General features: G+C 38.0%; 1 protein-coding gene across 4 annotated transcripts in view; it reads right to left on the bottom strand.

Annotated features, from left to right (window-relative positions):
- Positions 1-23,541, bottom strand: part of LOC130905156 (transcription factor 4-like) — a 356,325-nt gene that overhangs the window by 263,371 nt on the left and 69,413 nt on the right. For all 4 annotated transcript variants that reach the window (XM_057818269.1, XM_057818267.1, XM_057818270.1 and 1 more), the window contains exons 5-6: positions 15,762-15,817; positions 5,618-5,693 (exon numbers count right to left, since the gene is read on the bottom strand). In XM_057818269.1, coding sequence (XP_057674252.1) covers positions 5,618-5,693; positions 15,762-15,817 — 132 coding nt within the window. The remainder of the gene's footprint in view (positions 1-5,617; positions 5,694-15,761; positions 15,818-23,541) is intronic.

Below are 23,541 nucleotides of genomic sequence, written 5' to 3'. Positions count from 1 at the left end.
TGCGCGTGCACGTGCATATATGTGTGTGTGGTATGTAAGGCAGCAGATTAATCTAGTAGGGTCGTTGAGATGACACTAATCCCTCTGCTGATTATCTAGAGCATAACATCACTCTAATCTGATGGGGGGTTAAGAAAGATAGACAAGGTTAGAGTGGGGAAAGCAAAGAAAGAACAAGAGGCAAAGGCTATGTTCACACTGACAACACACACTGTACAGGTTGGGTTGATTAAATTCAGCATCATTTTACTCTTCTTTGGGGGCTGTCAAGTTTAGCAAAATATCACCAAGCATACCATTTAACAATCTAGCAACAATAAAAATATTTTGTCTTTTTTTTTTTTTTTTTTTGTCTTCACGGGTTGTTTGCCACAAAAAAAAAAAAAAAAAAAAAAAAAAAAAAGGAAAAAGAAACAGGTTACTATGAGAAAAGAAAGGGGAATTGGTGATTAGTAACTATCACTCATTTAACATTTTGGGTCTGTTAAAACACTATGGGTCATTAATTAAACTTGTAAATCAAGTACCGCTTTATATTTCAGTAATTACTCTCCAATGGCGTACCGCAAGCAACACGTCACTTCAGCTCATTAATATTCATGGCGTTAGCTACTGTTGCTAAGTGGGGGACAAACGGGAGCTTATCCCCAATAGTAAATGAATGGAATCGTGTACGAATGAGATGTTTACAGAGCTATACCTACCAATTCTCTCCGGAAATGATGTCTCTGGTGCCAAATTCACTGGCAAAGATGCGGAAGAACATAAAAATGTTCAATTAAAGAGATGACTTGAATGTCGAGGGCTGAAATAGACGAAATAAATGAGCCGACCTAAACATAGCCTTAGTTTTTTTTATCAACACCTTTTTCTTACCCGACTGACAATGACATTCTCCTGTTTTAACAATCTATCCTTTACCATCATATGCCCTGTCTTTCTTATATATTATATCCTCTGGTTGTCTTACGTCTCTGACCGTTCTTGGCCGTTCTTGGGGGTAATTTATATTGTTAGTTTTGAGGAGCGATCGCAAATGCCAGCCAACGAACACTTTTAATTTTTTCATTGATAGCAAATCTTAATTCTATAATTTATTTACACTTCCCCCTTACTAAAGTTGTTTTTTTACAACAGAAAATGTAACTGGCAGTCAGATACCATTTTAATTATTTTCAGGTCATTCATTGTCAGACAGAAGCAGCACGGCACAATGTCATGCTAAAAAATAAGTTATAAATATCAAAATGGCTTACGTCTTTGTCCTCTGAAAGACCATGCCAACCAAACAAAATGTTTACTGCATATGAAATGGATTCACCGAGCTGCCGTTAAAAGTCTGCGCATTTTTTCCTCCGAGGTTTTGGTTTCGGGTAAGGTATGAAGAAAACATACTTCATATGTCGTAATGTCTAGAGTCGTTTCTACATGTTCAAAAAAAGCTATGTGTGATCGGCATGTTCGTTTTTGAAAAATTACCGGAGAAAAGTAGCAGAATTAACATGGTTTCTATGCGAGGGCGAATCTATAATGTCCCACTTCTGCTTTACTTCCGCTTTACGATGCGACGTCACGGTCTAAAAATAGCATGCGTGCGGTACGTCATTCTGAACAACAGTCAATTTCAACCCTGACAGATTCTTCCCATATTCTAGGAAAATGGGGTAAAGGCCAAGTTTTCCATTTATTTTTAAGATGTAGGATCAATATTTTTACCCAAAAAATCTGAGATCTAGTTAGTGATGCTGACACAATGTATTTGGCATTAAGGTGCCTAATAAGTTAGAGAGTGACAGAAATGACAGCAGAATAGGAAGACAATTTGATACTAAAATGAAGTTATTCTGTTGAGCCATAGAAAAGTCACAAGTGGAAAGTGAAGAGGATGTTTTCTTTGTAGTGTTGAAACAGTGTGTGTATGTGTGTGCATGTTTTCTATATATGTGGCTGTCTCTGTCTCTTAGTGTTATCATTATCAAAGTAAATTGAGGTTCCCGTGTGCAAGATGAAGAATACAATATTTCCATTTCTAACTCATGGTCCTTCTCACTGCAGCTACATAGAATAATCACAACACTGTCAAAACAAATCACATACTCAATGGATCATTTTAGTAAACCTAAAAGTTTTGTATCTGGGTTGTAAAGGCATTCTTAGACATGTATTCATGGCTTCCTAAAATATTCCAAGAATGATGAGTTTTCATTCTTTGATTTTTCATCGTTACCTGCTATCCTCTCAAGGATCTTCCCCTTTTTCTTTTCATTATCACAACGAGTAAATTAATATCATACTCGTGAAATATTCCATACTGATGATAATATGTGGATTCTCTGAAAGACAAACATTCCATCACAATGAAAGATAAATGCAACTTCTCCATTGTTTTTATTGAGGGTTAATCACAGAATTGCTATTGCGGTATTCAGGTTCATTTTAAGATCAAACTTGCAATTCTAAAAACTACTTGTTCAATCCTCACAACATCGCATCATTAGTGCACATCAAAAAAGCATTTTCTCATTTCTTTGAGCAAGTTGCAGATGTTTTTGTGCATCCATGCAAATGATTTTGTAAAATTCTCTGTTGTTTCCTTCATTATCAGTTGCATCTGCCATGATGGTCAAAATGGATTATCATGGGTCTCTATTGAATAGTCCAATTTTGAGCGAAAGACGAAGTGTTTTGCACAGAAAACTGTCTTTTGCAGGTAATCCATGTTGTTTTGGTACTTGTGCAACATGTTGTGAGGAATGAACAAGTAGTTTTGAGAATTTCAATTCTGATCTGAGAAACATACGAAAGCAATTGGGGAAAACTGTAAATGTATTTTACTTGTAACGAAATACGGAACAATGTTAAAATGCCCAAAGCGCTTTACAGTAGCATGCATTTACCCTTTCACGCACACATTCAGACACCAATGGTGCTGCTACCATGCAAGGCGCTGCCAGCCCAATTTACAACCAGGTCATATAAATATAAAATTTCCAAGTGAAACTTTCAAAGGCGGGTATGAGTATTTGCACCCGAGTCACCTGATTTTGAGATACCGATACAGAGTTCCGATCTGATACCGAAGTGAAAGGGTTTTAATTTTTTTTTTTTTTTTTTTTAATAACAAAAGTTCCAAACATCATACATTACTTTACTGTTTACAATACTTCCTCTTCCACTTTTTCCAGGAGTGTTGCGGGGCATAAAACATGTAGGCTACAGTGGTACCTCTACATACGAAGTTAATTCATTCCAGGACCTTGTTTGTAAGTTGAAATTCTCCTATGTCGAGCAGGATTTTCCCATAAGAATACATTATAATTCCATTAATTCGTTCCACAGCCCGAAAATCCTTAATACTCCTGGTACAATTACAAATGGCAATTACACATAGCAAATCAAATAAATTATAAATAACAATCGGAATAATAATATAATAAAAATAATACAGGGATCCCTCACTACTTCGCGCTTCAAACTTCGCGAACTCGGTCCATCGCGGATTTTTTTCAGTTAAAAAAAAAAAAAAAAATGCTGATGAGCTGTCACGAGCCGATCGCGTCGTCTCACTCTCCCTCCCTCCCTCTCCCTGCTCTTTGATCGTCAGGCAGTGCACTGAAGTTGCTTATTAAAGTTAACGATGATTGACATATGTTTGGGTTTGAGCTTGCCAGAGACACGAACTTCAAAGCGGCACATGCTTCAATCATCGTTTAATTTGGTAAACAGTTGCTGTGGCAACTCATTTTGTGTAAGTAAGCAGCTTGAGCGGATTTGAGTGTAGTCAATCAATGAAGCATTTAATAAAGCCAAGCATTTTTTTGGAGTAATTTTTATTCTTGTTTAAAAATAATTCGGTGGGACAGTAACATGTTTAAAACATCCTAATTATAACATTTGAACTGCTTCAAAACCATTTATTAAAAAAAAAAAAATATATATATATATATATATATATATATATATATATATATATATATGTGTGTGTATATATGTATGTATATGTATATATATATGTATGTATATGTATATATATATATGTATGTATGTGTATATATATATATATATATATATATATATATATATATATATATATATATATATATATATATATATATATTTTTTTATATATATGTATGTATGTATATGTGCTACTTCACGGTTTTTCACTTATCGCGGCGGTTTCTGGTCCCCATTAAACGTGAAAAACGAGGGATCACTGTAATTCCTGTTAAAATGTAACGAATCGGATTCTAATGTGGCGGATGTGTTTTGCGTGTTGTACTTGAACACATCGCGTGGCTGACGTGACACCGACCTTCGTTCGCCAGTCTTTATAAATTACTGTGACAATTATTATTGTGGTAACATCGCCTGAAAATCGCCAGCTTTGTCAGGTTTTTATTCTTTTATTTCAGAACTTGTGGAACACAACATGCCTACTGTCTGCCGCAGTTGACGCCAACGACAAGAGCACATTAAAACAGAAAGTAAAATCTCTACTGCACGTATCTCACTCTGTCACGTTGGAGGAGGACAGTCGACAGATAGTAGACATTCTAAGGCCGTATTGTCGAGCCTGTTCACGGATGCACACAACACGTTCATATTTTTTTATCATTTCCATCTTCATTTCAATAGTAAGCCTCACGTTTCTCCTTTTTTCACCACTTGCACTAATCTTCTTGGAACCCGTGTTGATTAGTCTCACAAGAAAATCCGTCGTGCGTCTGTCTTGCGGGAAAACAAAGAAACTGCGGCGCTAAAATAAATTGTCGCATTTCGAGCATGTCGTAGGACGTAGAAATAAATGGTGAGTCAAATTTTACGTCGGATGACGAAAACGTGTGTCGAAGCGATCGCATGTCGAGGTACCACTGTAATGGCAATGACATTGGATTTCTGGATTATTATGTTACTTTTTAGCCCTTAAAAGATAAAAAATATCTTTTTTTATTTACATTTAAAATCCGATCCTTTTCATTCGATTCCGATCCTCTGAAACATGTACAGGTGTACATAACGTTGTGGTGTAAAAACTGCTTATAGAGTACCACTTATCTTAAATCAGTCTATATGCTACAACCACCTGTTTACCATTCATTTGATCAGAATATAGATTTTCAATACCAGACCATTAACTATATCCAAGACATGAGAGCAAAAAACTATGGCAGAAATGGATGGCTGAAGTCTGACATCCTCCATATTTTATGAATCCAGTCAAAGGTAATTAAGCTCTAAGTGTGTGTGAGAGAGAGAAAGATCGACAGAGGAGAAAGCGAGAGAAGACCGGAAAGACATGCAGTTTATCTGTGTCAGTGGCCATTTGCTCACAACTGGCGCCACATCGGAGAGAAGGCCAGAGGCATGGTGCATCATGGGTAAATGAGCACACACTGCATGGCGTTTCCACACGCTGAGGCCGAAGGGGGACAGGGCAGGATTCTGGGTGGGGCGTACAGCCAGAAAGGGAAACTGTTTGCCTGATGAGTTGACTCCTTCATTTAACATGAATCATTCACTCACAGCCTGCGCTCGTTATAATCAAAGTTCACAGATCGAAAGCAAGAAAGACGTGCAATTTCACATTTTAACACTCAGTCATGTGGCCATGTACCTGTTAGCCTGGAGTTAGCATATGGAGGTGAGAGGCTGTCATGTGATGTAATGTACTGAGATCCCTCTGCATAGCTCTGGATAAAGAAAAGAGAGAAATAGTTAAAGTGAAAACTATATTTATACAGCACAAGTAAGTGTTGTAAATAACGTATTGCAGTAGAAAAACGTTATCACTGTCTTATAACATTTCATTTTATTTACGATGAGGCAGATGTCCTTAAACAACATGTTTTTACATTCTAATACCAAACTCTACATACAACCCCTGGCAAAAAGTATGGAATCACCAGTCTCGGAGGAGCACTCACTCAGACATTTTATCATGTAGAACAAACTCAGATAAAAAGCTTGAAAAAAGAATGAATTACTTCAAAAGTGCAACACTTTAGCATTCAGAAACACTAAAAGAAATGTATAAAAAACATTGTGGTGGTCAGTAAATGTTGCAAGAGCAGTGAAATATATATGGAATCACTCCATTCTGAGGAAAAAAATATGGAATCATGAGAAGCAAACAAAGAAATAACAATCAAAACACATCTCTAGTATTTAGTAGCACCACCTCTGGCTTTTATGACAGCTTGCAGTCTATGAGGCATGGCCTTGATGTGTATTCGTCATCAATTTGGTGCCAACTCTCTTTGATTGCAGTTGCCGGATCATCCTTGCAGGTCTTAGCCTTGCTGTGGACATTTTTTTTCAATTTCCACCACATGTTTTCAATAGGGTTGAGATCTGGGTTATTTGCAGGCCATGACATTGACTGAATGAGTCTTTCACCAAGGAATGCTTTAACAGTTTTTGCTCTGTGGCGTGATGCATTGTCATCTTGGAAAATGACAAACATATTTTATATTAAAGGGATAAGAAAGCTGTCTAAAATTTAAATGCAAATGTGCATTTATTGAAGATTTAACCACAGACATCTCTCCAGTGCCTTTGCCTGACATGCAGCCCCATATCATCAAGGACTGGGGGAATTTTGATGTTTTCTTCAGGCAGTCATCTTTGTAAATCTCACTGGAACAGCACCAAACCAAAGTTCCAGCATCATCGCCTTATCAAGAGTCAAGAATCTGCATTGGACAAGGTGATGTTTGTCACCGCAATGTTTTTTATTCATTTCTTTTTAGTGTTTCTGAATGCTAAAGAAATGCACTTTTTCAAGTGTTTTACTGAGTTTGTTCTACATGATAAAATGTCTGAGTGAGTGTTCGTCTGAGACTGGTGATTCCATAATTTTTGCTAGGGGTTGTAGTAAAGATTGTGGAGTGCGTCGGTAAAAATGTTTCTCTTTTCATAAGTAAAAACTCTAGATCAAACTATCTTACAGTGGGAGCAAAAAAGTATTTAGTCAACCACTAATTGTGCAAGTTCTCCAACTTGAAAATATTAGAGAGACCTGTAATTGTTAACATGGGTAAATCTCAACCATGAGAGACAGAATGTGGAAAAAAAAAAAACAGAAAATCACATTGTTTGATTTTTAAAGAATTTATATCTAAAATTATGGTGGAAAATAAGTACCGTAATTTTCGGACTATAAGCCACTACTTTTTTTCTTAATTTTGAATTCTGCGGCATATGGTCCAGTGCGGCTTATTTGAAGATTTATTTGGGTTAATAGGTAACAATTTATTACAAAGCGCCATCATAACATTGCCATAAGATCGTCACTCATACTTATGACATGACATTATCATGGGCGTTACTGAATGCTTATGTTGTGAAGTGACATCCGGCAAATTATGTCAATAACTCAATTTATGTCCAGCTTGGATCTTTTACATCCATTCAAAAGTGAGATAATTTGCCGGATACCACTAAATGACATCTGTTATAAGCATTCATAAATGCTCATGACAGTGTCATGTCATAATTATGACAGTCTTATGGCACCACTGTCTAATAAAGTGTTACCAAATACCATAACTAGCAATTAATGAAACAACTGGAACATTAACTGAAGAAATTATTAGCACAGGACATGAATTTTGATTGTATATACATCTGTAGCGCTGCAATGCATGCCCGGAGGCACGTTGGACAACAACAGTGTTGACAGCAGGTTGCAGAAGAGGTTGACTGTTTGACAGTGATGGCAAAATTAAACTTCTTGAAGCAATGAAGCTTTGCAGCCAATTGGTTCAAGGTACAGTGCCTTGCAAAAGTATTCGGCCCCCTTGAATCTTGCAACCTTTCGCCACATTTCAGGCTTCAAACATAAAGATATAAAATTTTAATTTTTTGTCAAGAATCAACAACTAGTGGGACACAATCGTGAAGTGGAACAAAATTTATTGGATAATTTTAACTTTTTTAACAAATAAAAAACTGAAAAGTGGGGCGTGCAATATTATTCGGCCCCCTTGCGTTAATACCTTGTAGCGCCACCTTTTGCTCCAGTTACAGCTGCAAGTCGCTTGGGGTATGTTTCTATCAGTTTTGCACATCGAGAGACTGACATTCTTGCCCATTCTTCCTTGCAAAACAGCTCGAGCTCAGTGAGGTTGGATGGAGAGTGTTTGTGAACAGCAGTCTTCAGCTCTTTCCATAGATTCTCGATTGGATTCAGGTCTGGACTTTGACTTGGCCATTCTAACACCTGGATACGTTTATTTTTTAACCATTCCATTGTAGATTTGGCTTTATGTTTTGGATCATTGTCCTGTTGGAAGATAAATCTCCGTCCCAGTCTCAGGTCTTGTGCAGATACCAACAGGTTTTCTTCCAGAATGTTCCTGTATTTGGCTGCATCCATCTTCCCGTCAATTTTAACCATCTTCCCTGTCCCTGCTGAAGAAAAGCAGGCCCAAACCATGATGCTGCCACCACCATGTTTGACAGTGGGGATGGTGTGTTCAGGGTGATGAGCTGTGTTGCTTTTACGCCAAACATATCGTTTTGCATTGTGGCCAAAAAGTTCAATTTTGGTTTCATCTGACCAGAGCACCTTCTTCCACATGTTTGGTGTGTCTCCCAGGTGGCTTGTGGCAAACTTTAAACGAGACTTTTTATGGATATCTTTGAGAAATGGCTTTCTTCTTGCCTCTCTTCCATAAAGGCCAGATTTGTGCAGTGTACGACTGATTGTTGTCCTATGGACAGACTCTCCCACCTCAGCTGTAGATCTCTGCAGTTCATCCAGAGTGATCATGGGCTTCTTGGCTGCATCTCTGATCAGTTTTCTCCTTGTTTGAGAAGAAAGTTTGGAAGGACGGCCGGGTCTTGGTAGAATTGCAGTGGTCTGATGCTCTTTCCATTTCAATATGATGGCTTGCACAGTGCTCCTTGAGATGTTTAAAGCTTGGGAAATCTTTTTGTATCCAAATCCGGCTTTAAATTTCTCCACAACAGTATCTCGGACCTGCCTGGTGTGTTCCTTGGTTTTCATAATGCTCTCTGCACTTTAAACAGAACCCTGAGACTATCACAGAGCAGGTGCATTTATACGGAGACTTGATTACACACAGGTGGATTCTATTTATTATCATCGGTCATTTAGGACAACATTGGATCATTCAGAGATCCTCACTGAACTTCTGGAGTGAGTTTTATGCACTGAAAGTAAAGGGGCCGAATAATATTGCACGCCCCACTTTTCAGTTTTTTATTTGTTAAAAAAGTTTAAATTATCCAATAAATGTTGTTCCACTTCACGATTGTGTCCCACTTGTTGTTGATTCTTGACAAAAAAATTAAATTTCATATCTTTATGTTTGAAGCCTGAAATGTGGCGAAAGGTTGCAAGATTCAAGGGGGCCGAATACTTTTGCAGGGCACTGTAATTGGTATGACGCCGATGTCAAATAAAGTATTACTGGTTAATATCGTTTTCGTGTAAATGTCCCATAATAAATACATACATACATACTGTACATACATACATACATACATACATACTACAGGACAGCTGCGGCTTATAGTCCAGTGAGCAAATATGAACTATGAACAAATGCCGTTTTCGTGCCAAATTTGGTGGGGGGCGGCTTATAGTCAGGTGCGCCTTATAGTGCGAAAATTAGGGTATTTGGTCAATACCAAAAGTTAATCTCAATACTTTGTTGTGTACCCTTTGTTGGCAATAACAGAGGCCAAACGTTTTCTGTAACTCTTCAAAAGCTTTTCACACACTGTTGCCGGTATTTTGGCCCATTCCTCCATGCAGATCTCCTCTAGAGCAGTAATGTTTTGGGGCGGTCATTGGGCAACACGGACTTTCAACTCCCTCCACAGATTTTCTATGGGGTTGAGATCTGGAGACTGGCTAGGCCACTCCAGGACCTTGAAATGCTTCTTACGAAGCCACTCCTTTGTTGCCCTGGCTGTGTGTTTGGGATCATTGTCATGCTGAAAGATCCAGCCACGTCTCATCTTCAAGATCGAGGGAGATAATCAGTTGTCTTATATGTCTTGTATCCATTTTCTAATAATTGCTCCCAAAGTTGATTCCTTTACACCAAGCGAAGAGTGAAGAGTTACAAAAAACGTTTGGCCTCCGTTATTGCCAACAAAGGGTACATAACAAAGTATTGAGATTAACTTTTGGTATTGACCAAATACTTATTTTCCACCATGATTTGCAAATAAATTCTTTAAAAATCAAACAATGTGATTTTCTTTTTTTCCCCCCCAGATTCTGTCTCTCACGGTTGAGGTTTACACATGTTGACAATTACAGGCCTCTCTAATCATTTCAAGTAGGAGAACTTGCACAATTGGTGGTTTACTAAATACTTATTTGCCCCACTGTATATTTCATCCTATAGGTACTTGATGGGCAGTCAAGCCCAGCACCCTCAAGTTCTCCTCCACCAAACTCATCCAACCATTTCTGAATGGCCCTTGCTATGTGCACTCGTGCACAGCAGGCTGAAAAAGAAAAGTACCTTTCTCAAACTATTCCCAGAGGGTTTAAACAATACAATTGTCCAAAATCTCTTGTACAGCAAGTCAAAGAGCAGGCTTCTTGCACCTTTTCAAAAGTCATATTTAATGCTTTTGAAACATTCCTTAGATGTAAAAAACATATATAATTTGAGACAAAAACATGTCGCAATAATGTCTGATGCAAAACTAATTTTTCACTGTAACTGGTATTTTTCCTCATCTCATGTGCAACGCGACGACTATGAACCCCATTGTCCAAAACGAAAAAGTCTTTTTGCAGACTTTGCACTAGGGGTGGGAACCTCTGGGCATACACTTCATAATGACATTGACGGGTCACAGTCTTGCCACACTGCGCTACGCCTTCAAGTAGGGGGCCATCCTACACTCCATTTCAGTCAGTCGCAGTTATTCTCCAACGTCGGATTTAGGTTGAAAAAGTACGAAAGCTGTACCGCACACAAAAAGGAAGGATTGTCTCAGAAGTGATTTGTTTGAGGATTCAAGGAAATTATTCCGGTATATTTTTCGTACCATGTATGTACTTTGAAACGTGAAAGAAATCAATGGGACAAATTAACCGCTACGGCATTGGCGTCGTAATTCACAATATTTACGTAAAATATATACTAACTGCCCGGTCATTTGCTTTTTAACCAATAATCGATACTGTTTAATGTCCATATCTACAAAGAATTCAGGGATTTAAGCATTTATTCCCAAAAATTTCAACGTAAAAAGCTCTTTGTGGTGATAAGGCGGCGCCATAGTGGCTTGAAGACTAGCAGCACATTTGCATATTTACGTAAAATAAATGCTAACTGCCCGTTTTTTCTTTTTTTTTTTTTTTTTTTTTTTGCTTTTAACCAAGAATCGGACTGTTTTACGTCCATATCGATAAAGAAATCAGGGATTTAAGCATTTATTCCCAAAAATTTCAACGTAAAAAGCTCTTTGTGGTGATAAGGCGGCGCCATAGTGGCTTGAAGACTAGCAGCACATTTGCATATTTACGTAAAATAAATGCTAACTGCCCGTTTTTTCTTTTTTTTTTTTTTTTTTTTTTGCTTTTAACCAAGAATCGGACTGTTTTACGTCCATATCGATAAAGAAATCAGGGATTTAAGCATTTATTCCCAAAAATTTCAACGTAAAAAGCTCTTTGTGGTGATAAGGCGACGCCATAGTGGCTTAAAGACAAGCAGCACATTCGACATATTCACGTAAAATAAATGCTAACTGTTGTTTTTTTTTTTTTTTTGTTTATAAAGAATTCAGGGATTTAAGTATTTATTCAGAAGAACTTTCAACATATAAGGCTCTTTGTCTGTGTTTCCAATCGGTCAGCTTTGATGGAGATAGGCCCCCTATTAATAGGCTCCACAACCAGTGTCTCGTCAATATCATTATCAGGTATGAAAATGGGTCACGGTTTAAAAAGGTGAGAAGGGTGTGGAGGAAATATTTTCCGGTACACTCGGGCTGTCCCAAACGACAAATTTTCTCCCGATTAGTCAGCCGACTATTTTTACTCTTAGTCCACTAATGTAATAATTTAATAATTTAAAATTTTTTACTAATTTAGCAATGAAATTTTTGTTGACGCTTATTTGTTCACAAAAACATTTTGGAACACTTAATTTTTTAAATTAAAGTACAAATAAACATGTAAATAACAATAATTAATCACACATGAACAATGAGGTCAAATGCTGATAGCATTTAATAGTGCAAAAGAATGGAACGTAAACAGATTCAGAGCACTGACTTCGCCTTTCCAACATTTTTCAAAACAATTCTTAAAAAAAAAAAAAAAAAAGCAATATTATTATACTTGCTATACTACTATATATAATAGTACAATAATAATCATAATAATTATTCATTACAAATTTCATTTTTAATAAATGGTGTTATTTTAAAGCTATTCTTAGTATAGAATGTGTAGTAGTATAGAATCTGTAGTAGTATAGTATTTACATATTATAATATTAATTCTGAAGTATGTGGGATTAACTCCGGAAATCGTTATTTATATGGCGAACATGACGTGCTTTTATTTTGAAATGTTCACTGGAAGTATGTTCGCTAAACCGCTAACCGTAGGCTTTACAGTCCGCAAAAAAGCACTTTTCGTCATTGCTTGTGGGGTCATCAATAGATTTTTTTTTTTCATTTTTTCGTTTGCAAATGCTGTTAACTGGCGATTTTTCATGTTGGAAGTGTCACCTTTTAACCGCAAGTTTGCGTTTTGGAGAAGACTGCCAATGTTTTATAGCAGGCTAAAGTAGGTTGACTTTATTTCCCCGTTCGTCTCAATGTAGCAATGCTAACGTACAGTGTTTAATATAGATGTGTTTCCTTATTTTGTATGTCTGAACTGTAATTCTGTGTTGACGGCCAATAAACATCTGCGAAAAGAACTGGAGTCTCATATGTCATCTGCACGCACACACAAATGTATGCATGCACATACGCACACGGTGATAAAACGCAGCCGTGAAAATGACCGCCCTCATTTTATTTACCTTGCGATAAATGGACTCGTTGCATATCGCAACAGGCTTAGCAACTGCAATAAAACATGTCGTTAGTGTGTTAGATGAACTTACGACCCCCCCAAAAAGTTTCTCCTCGTATCTACACAATTCACGCAGGTCACCCTTTTTGACTTCAAAATGGCGAATTTTGCCAAAAGGTGAGAGATTTTCATGCCTGCATTTTGAAGTCTATGCTCTGGGTACCTCATGACACGATACGATTTGCGATACAAGGCTCACGATAACGATATCACGATGTGGCAATATAACAATTATTGGTCTTCGGCCAGGAAATCATTCTAGGACAGGGGTGGGCAAAACGGTCCTCAAGGGCCGTAGTGGGTGCTGGTCTTTGTTCCAACTGATCCAACACAAACAGTTTAACCATTGTGTTTTTTGCTGAAACAAGAAGCACCAAACTGCGATCAACTGATCGCGCTTCCAAGAAACCAGATTGGTGAAAAGGTTTCCTCTTTATGGGTTGGAACGGAAACCCGCACCCACTGCGGCCCTTTGTGGAATAGTTTGCCCACCCCTGTTCTAGGATTTTCTACAAAACAACTAATAAACAGAAAAACAAGCTAATGTGAATTGGACCAGTAGATGTCCAATCCATTTGAAGTGGGAGGGTGCTATCACTCCCACTTCAAATGTCTTGGATTGCTGAGTCATATACTGGTCAATTCCTGTTGATTTTGGGGCATTTACAGGTCACTTCCTGTTGATTTGGGGTTACTGAAAAGGAAATGACTCAAGAATGTCCCCAAACGAATAGGAAGTGAGTCAAAATCAACAGAAAGTAACTGTAAATGCCTTAAAATTAACAGTAGGTGACCTGTAAATGCCCACAAAAGACTGGCTGTGAATGCTCTGGTTTCAGTGCCATTGACGGTGTTAGACATCCAATCCAGTCAAAATGATTGAATGTCTAGCACCGTCAATGGCAGCCAATGAGCTAACGCTATTCTAATGAAAGATTTTGGTAGCAAGTAGGGATGGGAATTTCGACTACTCTGCCGACTAGACTCAGATTTTATGTGCGACTAGTTGTCTAGTCTATAAGCAAGAAAACCCGCAATTTAATACACATATTATATAAAAAGTTTAAAATTATATAAATATTTACGAGCTATTTCAGCCCAAACATTCAGGACAAGTTGTTTATTTTAAATTCTTTTAATGTTACAAAAACTGACTAAATAAAGGTAAACAATTCAAAAAGAAATACATTCCTGATATGTAAGCCAAAATGTCCCCAAACTTTGTGTTCCTGCCCCCTGTGTATGTGGGACGGGAGGGGGAGCAATTCCCTCCCTGTCTGTGGCAGAGGCGCGAAGACCAAAGCCCCTTTCAGACTTATATGATGCTAAATTCCTGTGTAATGTTCCTCGTGTCAAGGCTTTCAGACATTGGGAGATATACCAGCAATTACCCGTGTTGACTTTGGCGACTCACCCGTCCCTCATTTTTGGTCGGCGTTGGCAACAAAATAAACCACATATTTCTAAAGATGTAAGATGAGCTGCCTCTTCCTCGATTCTAAGATTCAGTAGCAAATTAATTTTGTTATGTTTCAAGTTAAATTTTCTTTTCAGTTTACAATTTTGAAATTTGCAATGTTTGTTTGCAGCTTTTTGTTTTACCATGAAGAAAGAGGAAATGACGATTGGCCCGCCATATTTATTACATTATTATTCATTGATATCATCAGCTTTCAAGCTGTGACCAGGGAATTAGCCGTCTGTTTTCATCCATGCCGCATCCCGGTGAAGTCCCGAACATTGTACTAGGACGCAACGCAGTTAACGTCCTTGTCATTTCCATGTCAGTCTACCCGGGAAATAGCTTTCAGACATACAGTAAATGCTACCTGTTTAAATAGTATATGATGCTGCGTTTAATCGAGTAGGTGGTCAAACGTTTCAATGACTAGTTGCATACATCCCTATTAGCAAACTGGTTGTTCCTTTTTTTTTTTTTTTGGCACCTTTTTAAAAAAATATATCAATTCTTGGTGGGAGCATATAATCCTTTAGGCTACAAATTACTGCGATATATCACCTTTTTGATATATTGTCACATCACTACACGTTTTTATTTTCATCAGAGGCCAACCAACTCTTAAATAAATTATCGTCCTTTTTTTTAAAAAATAAATTCACACTTCCCTATCTCTGCATATTACCCACTCACCTCCTGAAATGCGAATAACTAGGAAATAGCGTCATGTGAACAACTGAAGTCGCTGACGCATGCTAAGGTTGCGTACAGCGTACCGTGTAACATATATTAATCCCAAAAAACAAATACTAGAAAAAGGTTTTGCGGCAGACTACAGTGATTTTCCTGGTATCAAATGCATTGTCTGGGAATTTAATACCTACTGCAATTTTCAATTAAATGTCAGACAATTTAAGACTTTCATTACCCAGATTTTAAATTTCAGATATTTTAAGACTTTTTAAGGACCGGAGGAACCCTGAAAGAGTTCAAATGAATGAAAAAAACAAGCTTAAGTGTAACTGAATCGTATAATTAGAAAATGAAGTGTTAAGCTAATCAGTAAAGTCATTTTTTAACCAAAATACAAATTTTATTTCACTTATAATGTGTGTAGCTTATTTGGCTATTTTCCACTAGTGAATAAAGTATACAGTGGACAAATGACAGCAGTCAAATCGTTTGTTCCTGTTCAGTAAATCCTGCATTTACCTTCAAAGAACGGCTTCCACTTGCCCATGATCCTCCACTTGATCTCTCCTCCATATCTATAGCATAGCAAAAGAGAAAAAAAACAAATTTAGCAGAAATAATGCACAACGGAGAATAACTTTTTTCAAATAAAATAGATAATACACACATTTAAAAAAAAAAATGATAGAAAAATTGGTAGCCTGTAGACTGGTTGTAAATCTGTCTTATGTTTGTTTTAAAGTTCTCAGATCCAGAATTTAAATCTGGATTTTGCATGTTCTCTCCATACTTGCGAGGGTTTTTGTAATGATTAAATTAGCTGACAATCGTCATACTGTGTATTGGTGTGAATGTTAATAATTATTGCTTTCACAAACTGAATTGAAAAGGATTGCACAAATATTATGCAATATTTTAAATTAGAAGATAAAAAAAAATCCCTGCCGCGTTTGGTTGTTGCTCGTTCTCACAAATAATCGTCTGAGAATTAATCCCACATAATCAATATACCTCAATCACTTTTATACAAAACACTGAACAAAATTACACACTATATGTGTACATTCTGTGTACAGACTAAGAGTGTAATCAACTACATCCGAGTAAATCATCATCTCTCCTTTCTCCATGTCATTAAACATTATTGATTATGATTGCAGAGCCTTTAATGTCTCTATGAAATGTAATGGACCTTTAAGCCTCGCACAGACCACTAATCCCCACTGCCATCACACTGCATTGCAAAGGTCAGTCTCTTGACTAAGAGGTCACAGGTTTGATTCCCTGCCATAAACAAATGATGCTATAGTGTACTTCCAGGCAAACAACCTTGGAAAACTAAAAATGTCCTTCATATCTGACCTTTAATTTTGTTTTTTTATTTGTTTACCCTTTCAGGAGAGTGTGGTCACTACAGTGGACAGCTACTCAACAGTTTTCAAAATAGGATTTCAACAAATTCCATGCAGTTACTCAGTTATTTGTTTGTTTCAGGTTTCCGGAGTGACTAAGCTAGCGCGAGTCAATGGTCCCATATTAGCACGTCAGTAAAAAGCGATATTGACAGATCTAACATAGTCAAATAAATTTAAAATGCAGATCATTATTTAAAATATGCATGCAACAAAAACAATGTCATACTAAAAAGCCATAATTCATTTTATTCTGCAGCACTATTTTCTTTATATGCATAATGCGACCACACTAGTCTTTGGCCACTCGTGCTCCAGCTGCATTCGACAAAGGTCGAAAGTCAGGCTAATCCCACTCGGATGCTACCAGTTGCGACCTCAAAGTGTTCCAAGTGAATGTGAACAGTAAAGATGGCTGCTCGCGACAAGTTGTTTTTTATTTTGGCCATCCAGCAAACCTGCCTTCTCGTAAGCGATCAAATAGTGGAGGAAAAACGAAGGCTAAGGTAAATACTACATACTGTAAACTGCATTCCTTAGTTTTACTGTTGACGGTCTGCTTTTCAATGGGCAGCAGCATTTTGTCGAATGACAACATCAGATTGAAACAACTCTGGAGGTCGGAAACAGACAGAAAAAATGGGCAAATGAGTGTTTCCACAAATTCCCTATGAAGAATGAGGAACAATATAAACTGTGGTTACGTGCTGCTGGCTACGACATGAACATACCAGTGGAAAAAATGGTAACAATTTATAATTACTATCCGTTTTACTAGTTAATAGATCATTAGTAAACTGTTGATAAATGATTTTTTGTTTATTTGTGAAGTATTTGTTAGCAATTTTTAAAGCATTTACAGGGTGTTCTTAACCTGAAACACAGTTTGTGTAGAAACGTTTCAAGTTTTTGTGTGTAACGTTTGGCATTTCTATCTTTTCAGGTAAAGAAATGCCGTTCACTTCAAAAGAAAAGGTATTTTGATAAGACATTTTGCAGGCAGCGCTCATGTTGCACATTCATGAAAATCTGCCATAGAACCAACAAATATTTGTACTTTTTTTTTTTTTTTTGTATATTTAACCAATAAAACTTATGACCGGCGGCACGGTGGCTGAGTGGTTAGCACGTCTGCCTCACAGTTCTAAGATCAAGGGTTCAATCCTGGGCTTCGGCCTTCCTGTGTGGAGTTTGCATGTTCTCCCCGTGCCTGCGTGGGTTTCCTCCGGGAACTCCGGTTTCCTCCCACATCCCAAAAACATGCATGGTAGGCTGATTGAACACTCTAAATTGTCCGTAGGTATGAGTGTGTGCGTGAATGGTTGTATGTCTCCTTGTGCCCTGCAATTGGCTGGCAACCAGTTCAGGGTGTCCCCTGCCTACTGCCCCGAATTAGCTGGGATAGGCTCCAGCACCTCCGCGACCCTCGTGAGGAAAAGCGGCATGGAAAATGAATGAATGAACTTATGACCTTCAACATAAAGTGTATATAGTTTTATTAAGATCCATCAAATACCATAGGCATTTAGAATGGGGTCAACCAAATTGGAACACCCTGTAAATGCTTAACAAACTGTTATGTGTGTTAAATACACATTCTGGAGTGGCCGAGTCAAAATCCAGACTTGAACCCCATTGAGATGCTGTGGCATGACCTGAAGACAGCGATTCATGCCAGACATCCCAGGAATCTGACTGAACTACAGCAGTTTTGTAGAGAACAATGGGGCAAGATTAGCCCTGATCGATGTGCCAGACTGATCTGCAGCTAAAGCAGTACTTCTCAAATAGTGGGGCACGCCCCCCTGGGGGGGCGCAGAGCGATGCCGGGGGGGCGCATGTGACCTCGGGGAACATGCTTTTTTTTTTTTTTTTTTTTTTTTTTTTTGCCGTACTGGAATAAAGTGTACTTGCACATCCACTCAGTGGGTGGCAGTGGCGCTCTCATTTTCAGAGTGCGCGCAGTATTTTTGAACTAAGGAAGAGCACTCAGAACACACAGAAAACAGATATGAAGAGCAGTGCGCCGCCGCCGTTTTCCGACCGGACTCACGCAGCGACCCACTGTCTTGTCCGGCCGGTTCTCACGTCGCCGCCTGAGAAGTGCCATTTTTGGCTTGGGATCGTCACGACGACCGCCCTCACCTACGGTTCTACCTCGGCCGCCGGGAATGCGCTTTTTTCGTGCCGTTTGCCTTTTAGCTTTGACTTATAATACAGTGGGTAATGAGGAAAGACCACTGTTTACTGTGTCTAAAAATAATTATAGCGGACAGCCAGAAGCCAAAACAATTAAGACGCCACTTAAAGACATTAGACCCCAATCTCATTGATAAGCTTGATTGTTTTTCAGCAAAAACGGCCGAATATTTCCAACAATCGTCCTGTTTTGTCAGTGTAATATCAGTAAACCAATTAGCATTGTTAGCATGCTCATTGCAAGATAACTCCACACCATTGCAAAGGAGGTACAAAAATAAAAACTGTCCTTCTGTCCAAGGACACTTTTTTTTTTTCTTTTTCTTTTATTCAGTTTTGTTTTTCCGATCAAATTTTTTGGCATATTGTCCTCATGAGTGAATGTTTCTAATCAATTTTAATTTGTTATTATTTACTGATTTTATTACATTTTATTTTTCTTTATCAAATGGTCAAAAATGTAACGAGTGTATTTTTTAGTTTGGATGGGACTTTTTTTTTTTAATTCAGGCAAATTGATGCGCGTCGTCTTCTCTGTTACAAACAAAACAATGTTAATAAAGTTCTACTTTATTATAAGTTGATCTGTTACTTTTTTTCGTTATTAGGAAAAAAAAGGACACAATGTTAGGCAGATGCGTATTTATAATAGTAATTTTATAGACAAATGATACTATTTACAGTGGTGGCAGAGAGTTTGGGGGGGCGCGAAACATTTACGTCTTCCTTGGGGGGGCGTAACAGAAAATAATTGAGAAGCACTGAGCTAAAGGAAGCATCTGGTTGAAGTTATTGCTGCCAAAAGGGGGGGGGGGGGTCATAAAATATTAAATGTGATGGTTCTTACTTTTTTCCCCTTCTGTCATTGTTTGCATTCCTCATTAAAATATGAATACCTATAAATTTTTGGGTGGTTTCAGTTAAAGGAGACACTGTTTTTTCATCTGTGTGATTTTGACAAAGATCAGATAGTGATTTTATGCAGAAATGTGAGAAATTCCAAAAGGTTCAGATATTTTTTCATACCACTGTAGCTGAGATTAAAACCCAGAACTTTGGTAATGTCAGGTAGACATTGGCTAACTGTGTGAAATTCCATCTCAAAATTTTACCTTGGAATCAGGTCATCTGCATCTAAACAAATTTGTTAATACAGTATAGGCAAAAGACATTCGACAGGCTTAGAGTATGGAGGTAGCTGATTTGGACGCTGAAGTGAAGTTAAAGAGGAAAGAGAGGTTTGCAATTAATGATGTGGCAATGGAGAGGATGGAAAGGAAGATTGAAGCAGAAGGAGGAGTGCAAAAGAGGTTGGAGAAATACAAGTTTAGTGTGCAGAAGTTAAAAGATGTGGAGGAGGAGGCATAAGAAGGAGGCGTCCATGTGTCCTGCACCTGATAAGGCTTCCGATTGAGGGCTATAAATTACACTAGCAAGAGGGAGAGGGGGTACACACGAATGGCAAAACACAAATGGAGATTTTCCCCAATACCCTCTCGCCATCACTAACACTAACACACACACACACACACACTTATGCACACTGTAGGTGATCTATCATCAGTTAATGAACTTAGACTGACAGACAGCTCCATGTCTCTCACAATGATCATATTAAGACCAGCCTGACACAAAACAGACCCATATTAATGCCGTTAGCCAGTGTGTGTGTGTGTGTATGTGCGCACGTGTGCAAATTCTGTGTGTTACTGCTAAGGAAACATAAAAGCTGGCCTTTACTCCTAGTCTCAGCACTGTATGTCTTTGTTGAGAAAAAAAAAAGTTGTATGTACAAATTGAAATGACTGTGATCGAGTTTGGAGGTTGCATTCGGTGAGGTTGTACAATCTGTTAATTTTAGAATAAGAATTATAATAATTTAATATGTCAGCAGAAGAACTGTGAAAGAAGGCAAATTCTGAGGATCAATTACAAAAAAGCCAGTACTCCAGAAAAACATTTTTTACTAGGAGCACAGCGGCCCCCCATACTTGAAAATTTTTGGGTGCAAGCAGAAGATTCAGGGGCGCACACTGTAAATCAAAATGCAAAGTTTTCCTCTAATTTTCAATGTTTAACCAATAAATACTTTAATTAAAAATGCATAAAATCACAAACTTATGAATCTATATTTTATTCTCTATCAGTTTTGACATCATCCAGTATACTACTTAGAAAGTAGGTTAACATGGTAATTTTGTTCCATTTCTGTCGCTCTCACCTGGTACTACAACCAATCAGCGATGGATTTATTGACCGACAAATCACCTGCGAGGAAATTGGCCAACCAGGATATTGACATCCACACAACACACATTGTCAACATGGAGCAGCCCATCATTTTGGCGTGTGTGAGACAAGCACATACTTTATGATACCTCTCGGCACGACATCTTGAACATAAATAAAAATGCAGCACTATTGGAAGTTGTTGGTGCTCAGAAAAGATCGGAAATTTTAAAATTCCCTCCAAATTCATAGCTAGTCAGAGACAAGCAATGGCGCACAGGCAGCGGGCGGTGCGTGTCGCTTGCCGCTGCAGTCGCATCGCACCTCGTGTGTTGGCTTTCAGCTCAACGGCGATGAATTTCGCATTTTGCCATCGCTATCGCCTCCCGTTTGTCGAGCTCCTGAGTCAGACTCATTCCTCCCGTCGGCCTCCTTTCGCCATTGTTAGCAAGTGCTGTCAAGTTTTCCGTTGCCCCAATCATAACATGCTCCACACATGACCCACCTCCACCTTCATTTTCTTCTGTTATACTTTCCCTTGGCGAACCAGCTTGTTACATTACTGCAAACTAGTTGGTTTTAACCTTAACAGAGTTTTTTCAGCAACAACAACAACAACAAAAGACGCAACGTTACTTGTCACGCATGTGCAAGTAGATGAAAAAAATACTCGTGCTGGCTCTGATTTTAGTCACAAAAAGTGATCATTTGGTCGCAGTCTAGAGCCCTGACAGCATGTGCCTGGTCTGACGTCATATTCTCAACTCAGATTTACTCTTATCCAATGGACTGCACAGTATACAAATTCATACAGTAATTTGCACCCCCTGTTAAAACCATCATGGAAAGATCATCATACTATACGACTAATAAGTGGTAAATTAATTATAGCAGATTAGCTAAACCAATTTATAATCCTATTTCTCTTTTTACACTGTGCAGCAAAAGCCATTGTGTGAAAACCTTAAATTGGTCAATTCATTGAAGGTGGATCTTGCTTACATCCGTTTCACAGCACTGAGGGTTTCTTTTACTATGAGTTCCAGCTCCCACATGACCCTAATGAGGACAAAAGCTAGATACAATGGATGGATGAGGTACAAATGTGTTACTACTTACAAGGAAATGATACGATCCCAACCAACTATAGGTCCAATCAATGGGTCATCTTTCAACTTGAAGGTTTAGCATTAAAGGCTCAGTTCCTATGCTGCCGTGCCTAAATTATTGTTACGCAAGGTCAAGGACAATGATAGATGTAGGAAAATTTTTGTTTTTTTTTGGCATTCCGGGTCACTTCCTGTACATTTTTGATTATTCCCTGTTGATTTCAAGCGTGTTGTTTTGGCAGCCCTTTTGATTTTTGGTCATAGTCTTAGTCTTTTGGATGAAAATACTTATTGGTCTTCGACATATTTTAGTTATCTCAAAATGTGTTCGTCTTCGTCTATTTTTAGTCAACGAAAACAAATTGTGTCTAGTTTTAGTCGACAATTCTCAAAATACTTTCGTCTATAAACTTCAAAAGTTTTAGTCCATGAATAAATAAATAAATAATTAAAGGTTTCCAACAATGTAGAATGAACATTGAAGGGTGAGCACATAATTGTAGTTTACAAGGACATCGACATCTTCCAGGAGGAAAAACAGCACATTGTTTGCAATTAATTCAATTCACCTGGACGCCACAAACTGCATGGAAAAAGTTTTCCAATAGTTTAAGAAGACACTCATCAAGTCACCGTGCTCAATGCTAATGCTAACGCGAATGCTATGCTAGCGCTACAAGTTAGTTTAGTGTGTGATGATCACTCAGCATGATGACAACTGGCATACATCTTGTTATGTTTTAGTTTCCCAAGACATGTTTTTAGCTCTTCATCGGGACATCATCGTCATGAAAAAATTGTCGTTGACGAAAACAACACTGATTTCAAGGATATTCTGGGTCACATCCTAAAGATTTAGTGGCTTTTTCAAGTCACTCCATATCGATATCAAGTCATTTTTTTGAATGGGGGCATTGGAAATAGATGTAATCCCTGGGTTACAAACGAGTTCCGTTCCTATATTGGCTAGGTAACCTCAATTTCCGCGTAAATTGGAATTAACCCTTTAGGTACCCCTAAATACACCCTAAATTTCAAAATAGCTATCCAAAAACATGTATTATAAGTCATTGTACCATCCTCACCAAGACGTTGGAGCTAAGTCCTGGCTAATCAGTGAGCTATGCTCCCTCAATGACGATGTCTGACGTTTGTGTGGTTTGCCGACTTTATTCAGCTCCTCATGACATCAACACGGAATGCAACTAAAATAAGAAATTTAAAACATCAGTTTCCTTTTCAATAACAGCAATTCAAATGTGGGTTTATAATTAGCTGCTGATACAGCAATAACAATCCACACAAATTATTAGAATCTATTAGTTAGCACATCATCAAAAACATGCATTC

The sequence above is a fragment of the Corythoichthys intestinalis genome, chromosome 17, assembly GCF_030265065.1.
Source record: "Corythoichthys intestinalis isolate RoL2023-P3 chromosome 17, ASM3026506v1, whole genome shotgun sequence".
Taxonomy (NCBI): domain Eukaryota; kingdom Metazoa; phylum Chordata; class Actinopteri; order Syngnathiformes; family Syngnathidae; genus Corythoichthys; species Corythoichthys intestinalis.
Note: the sequence above shows the minus strand (reverse complement) of the source record. Positions and strands in the feature narration are given on the sequence as shown.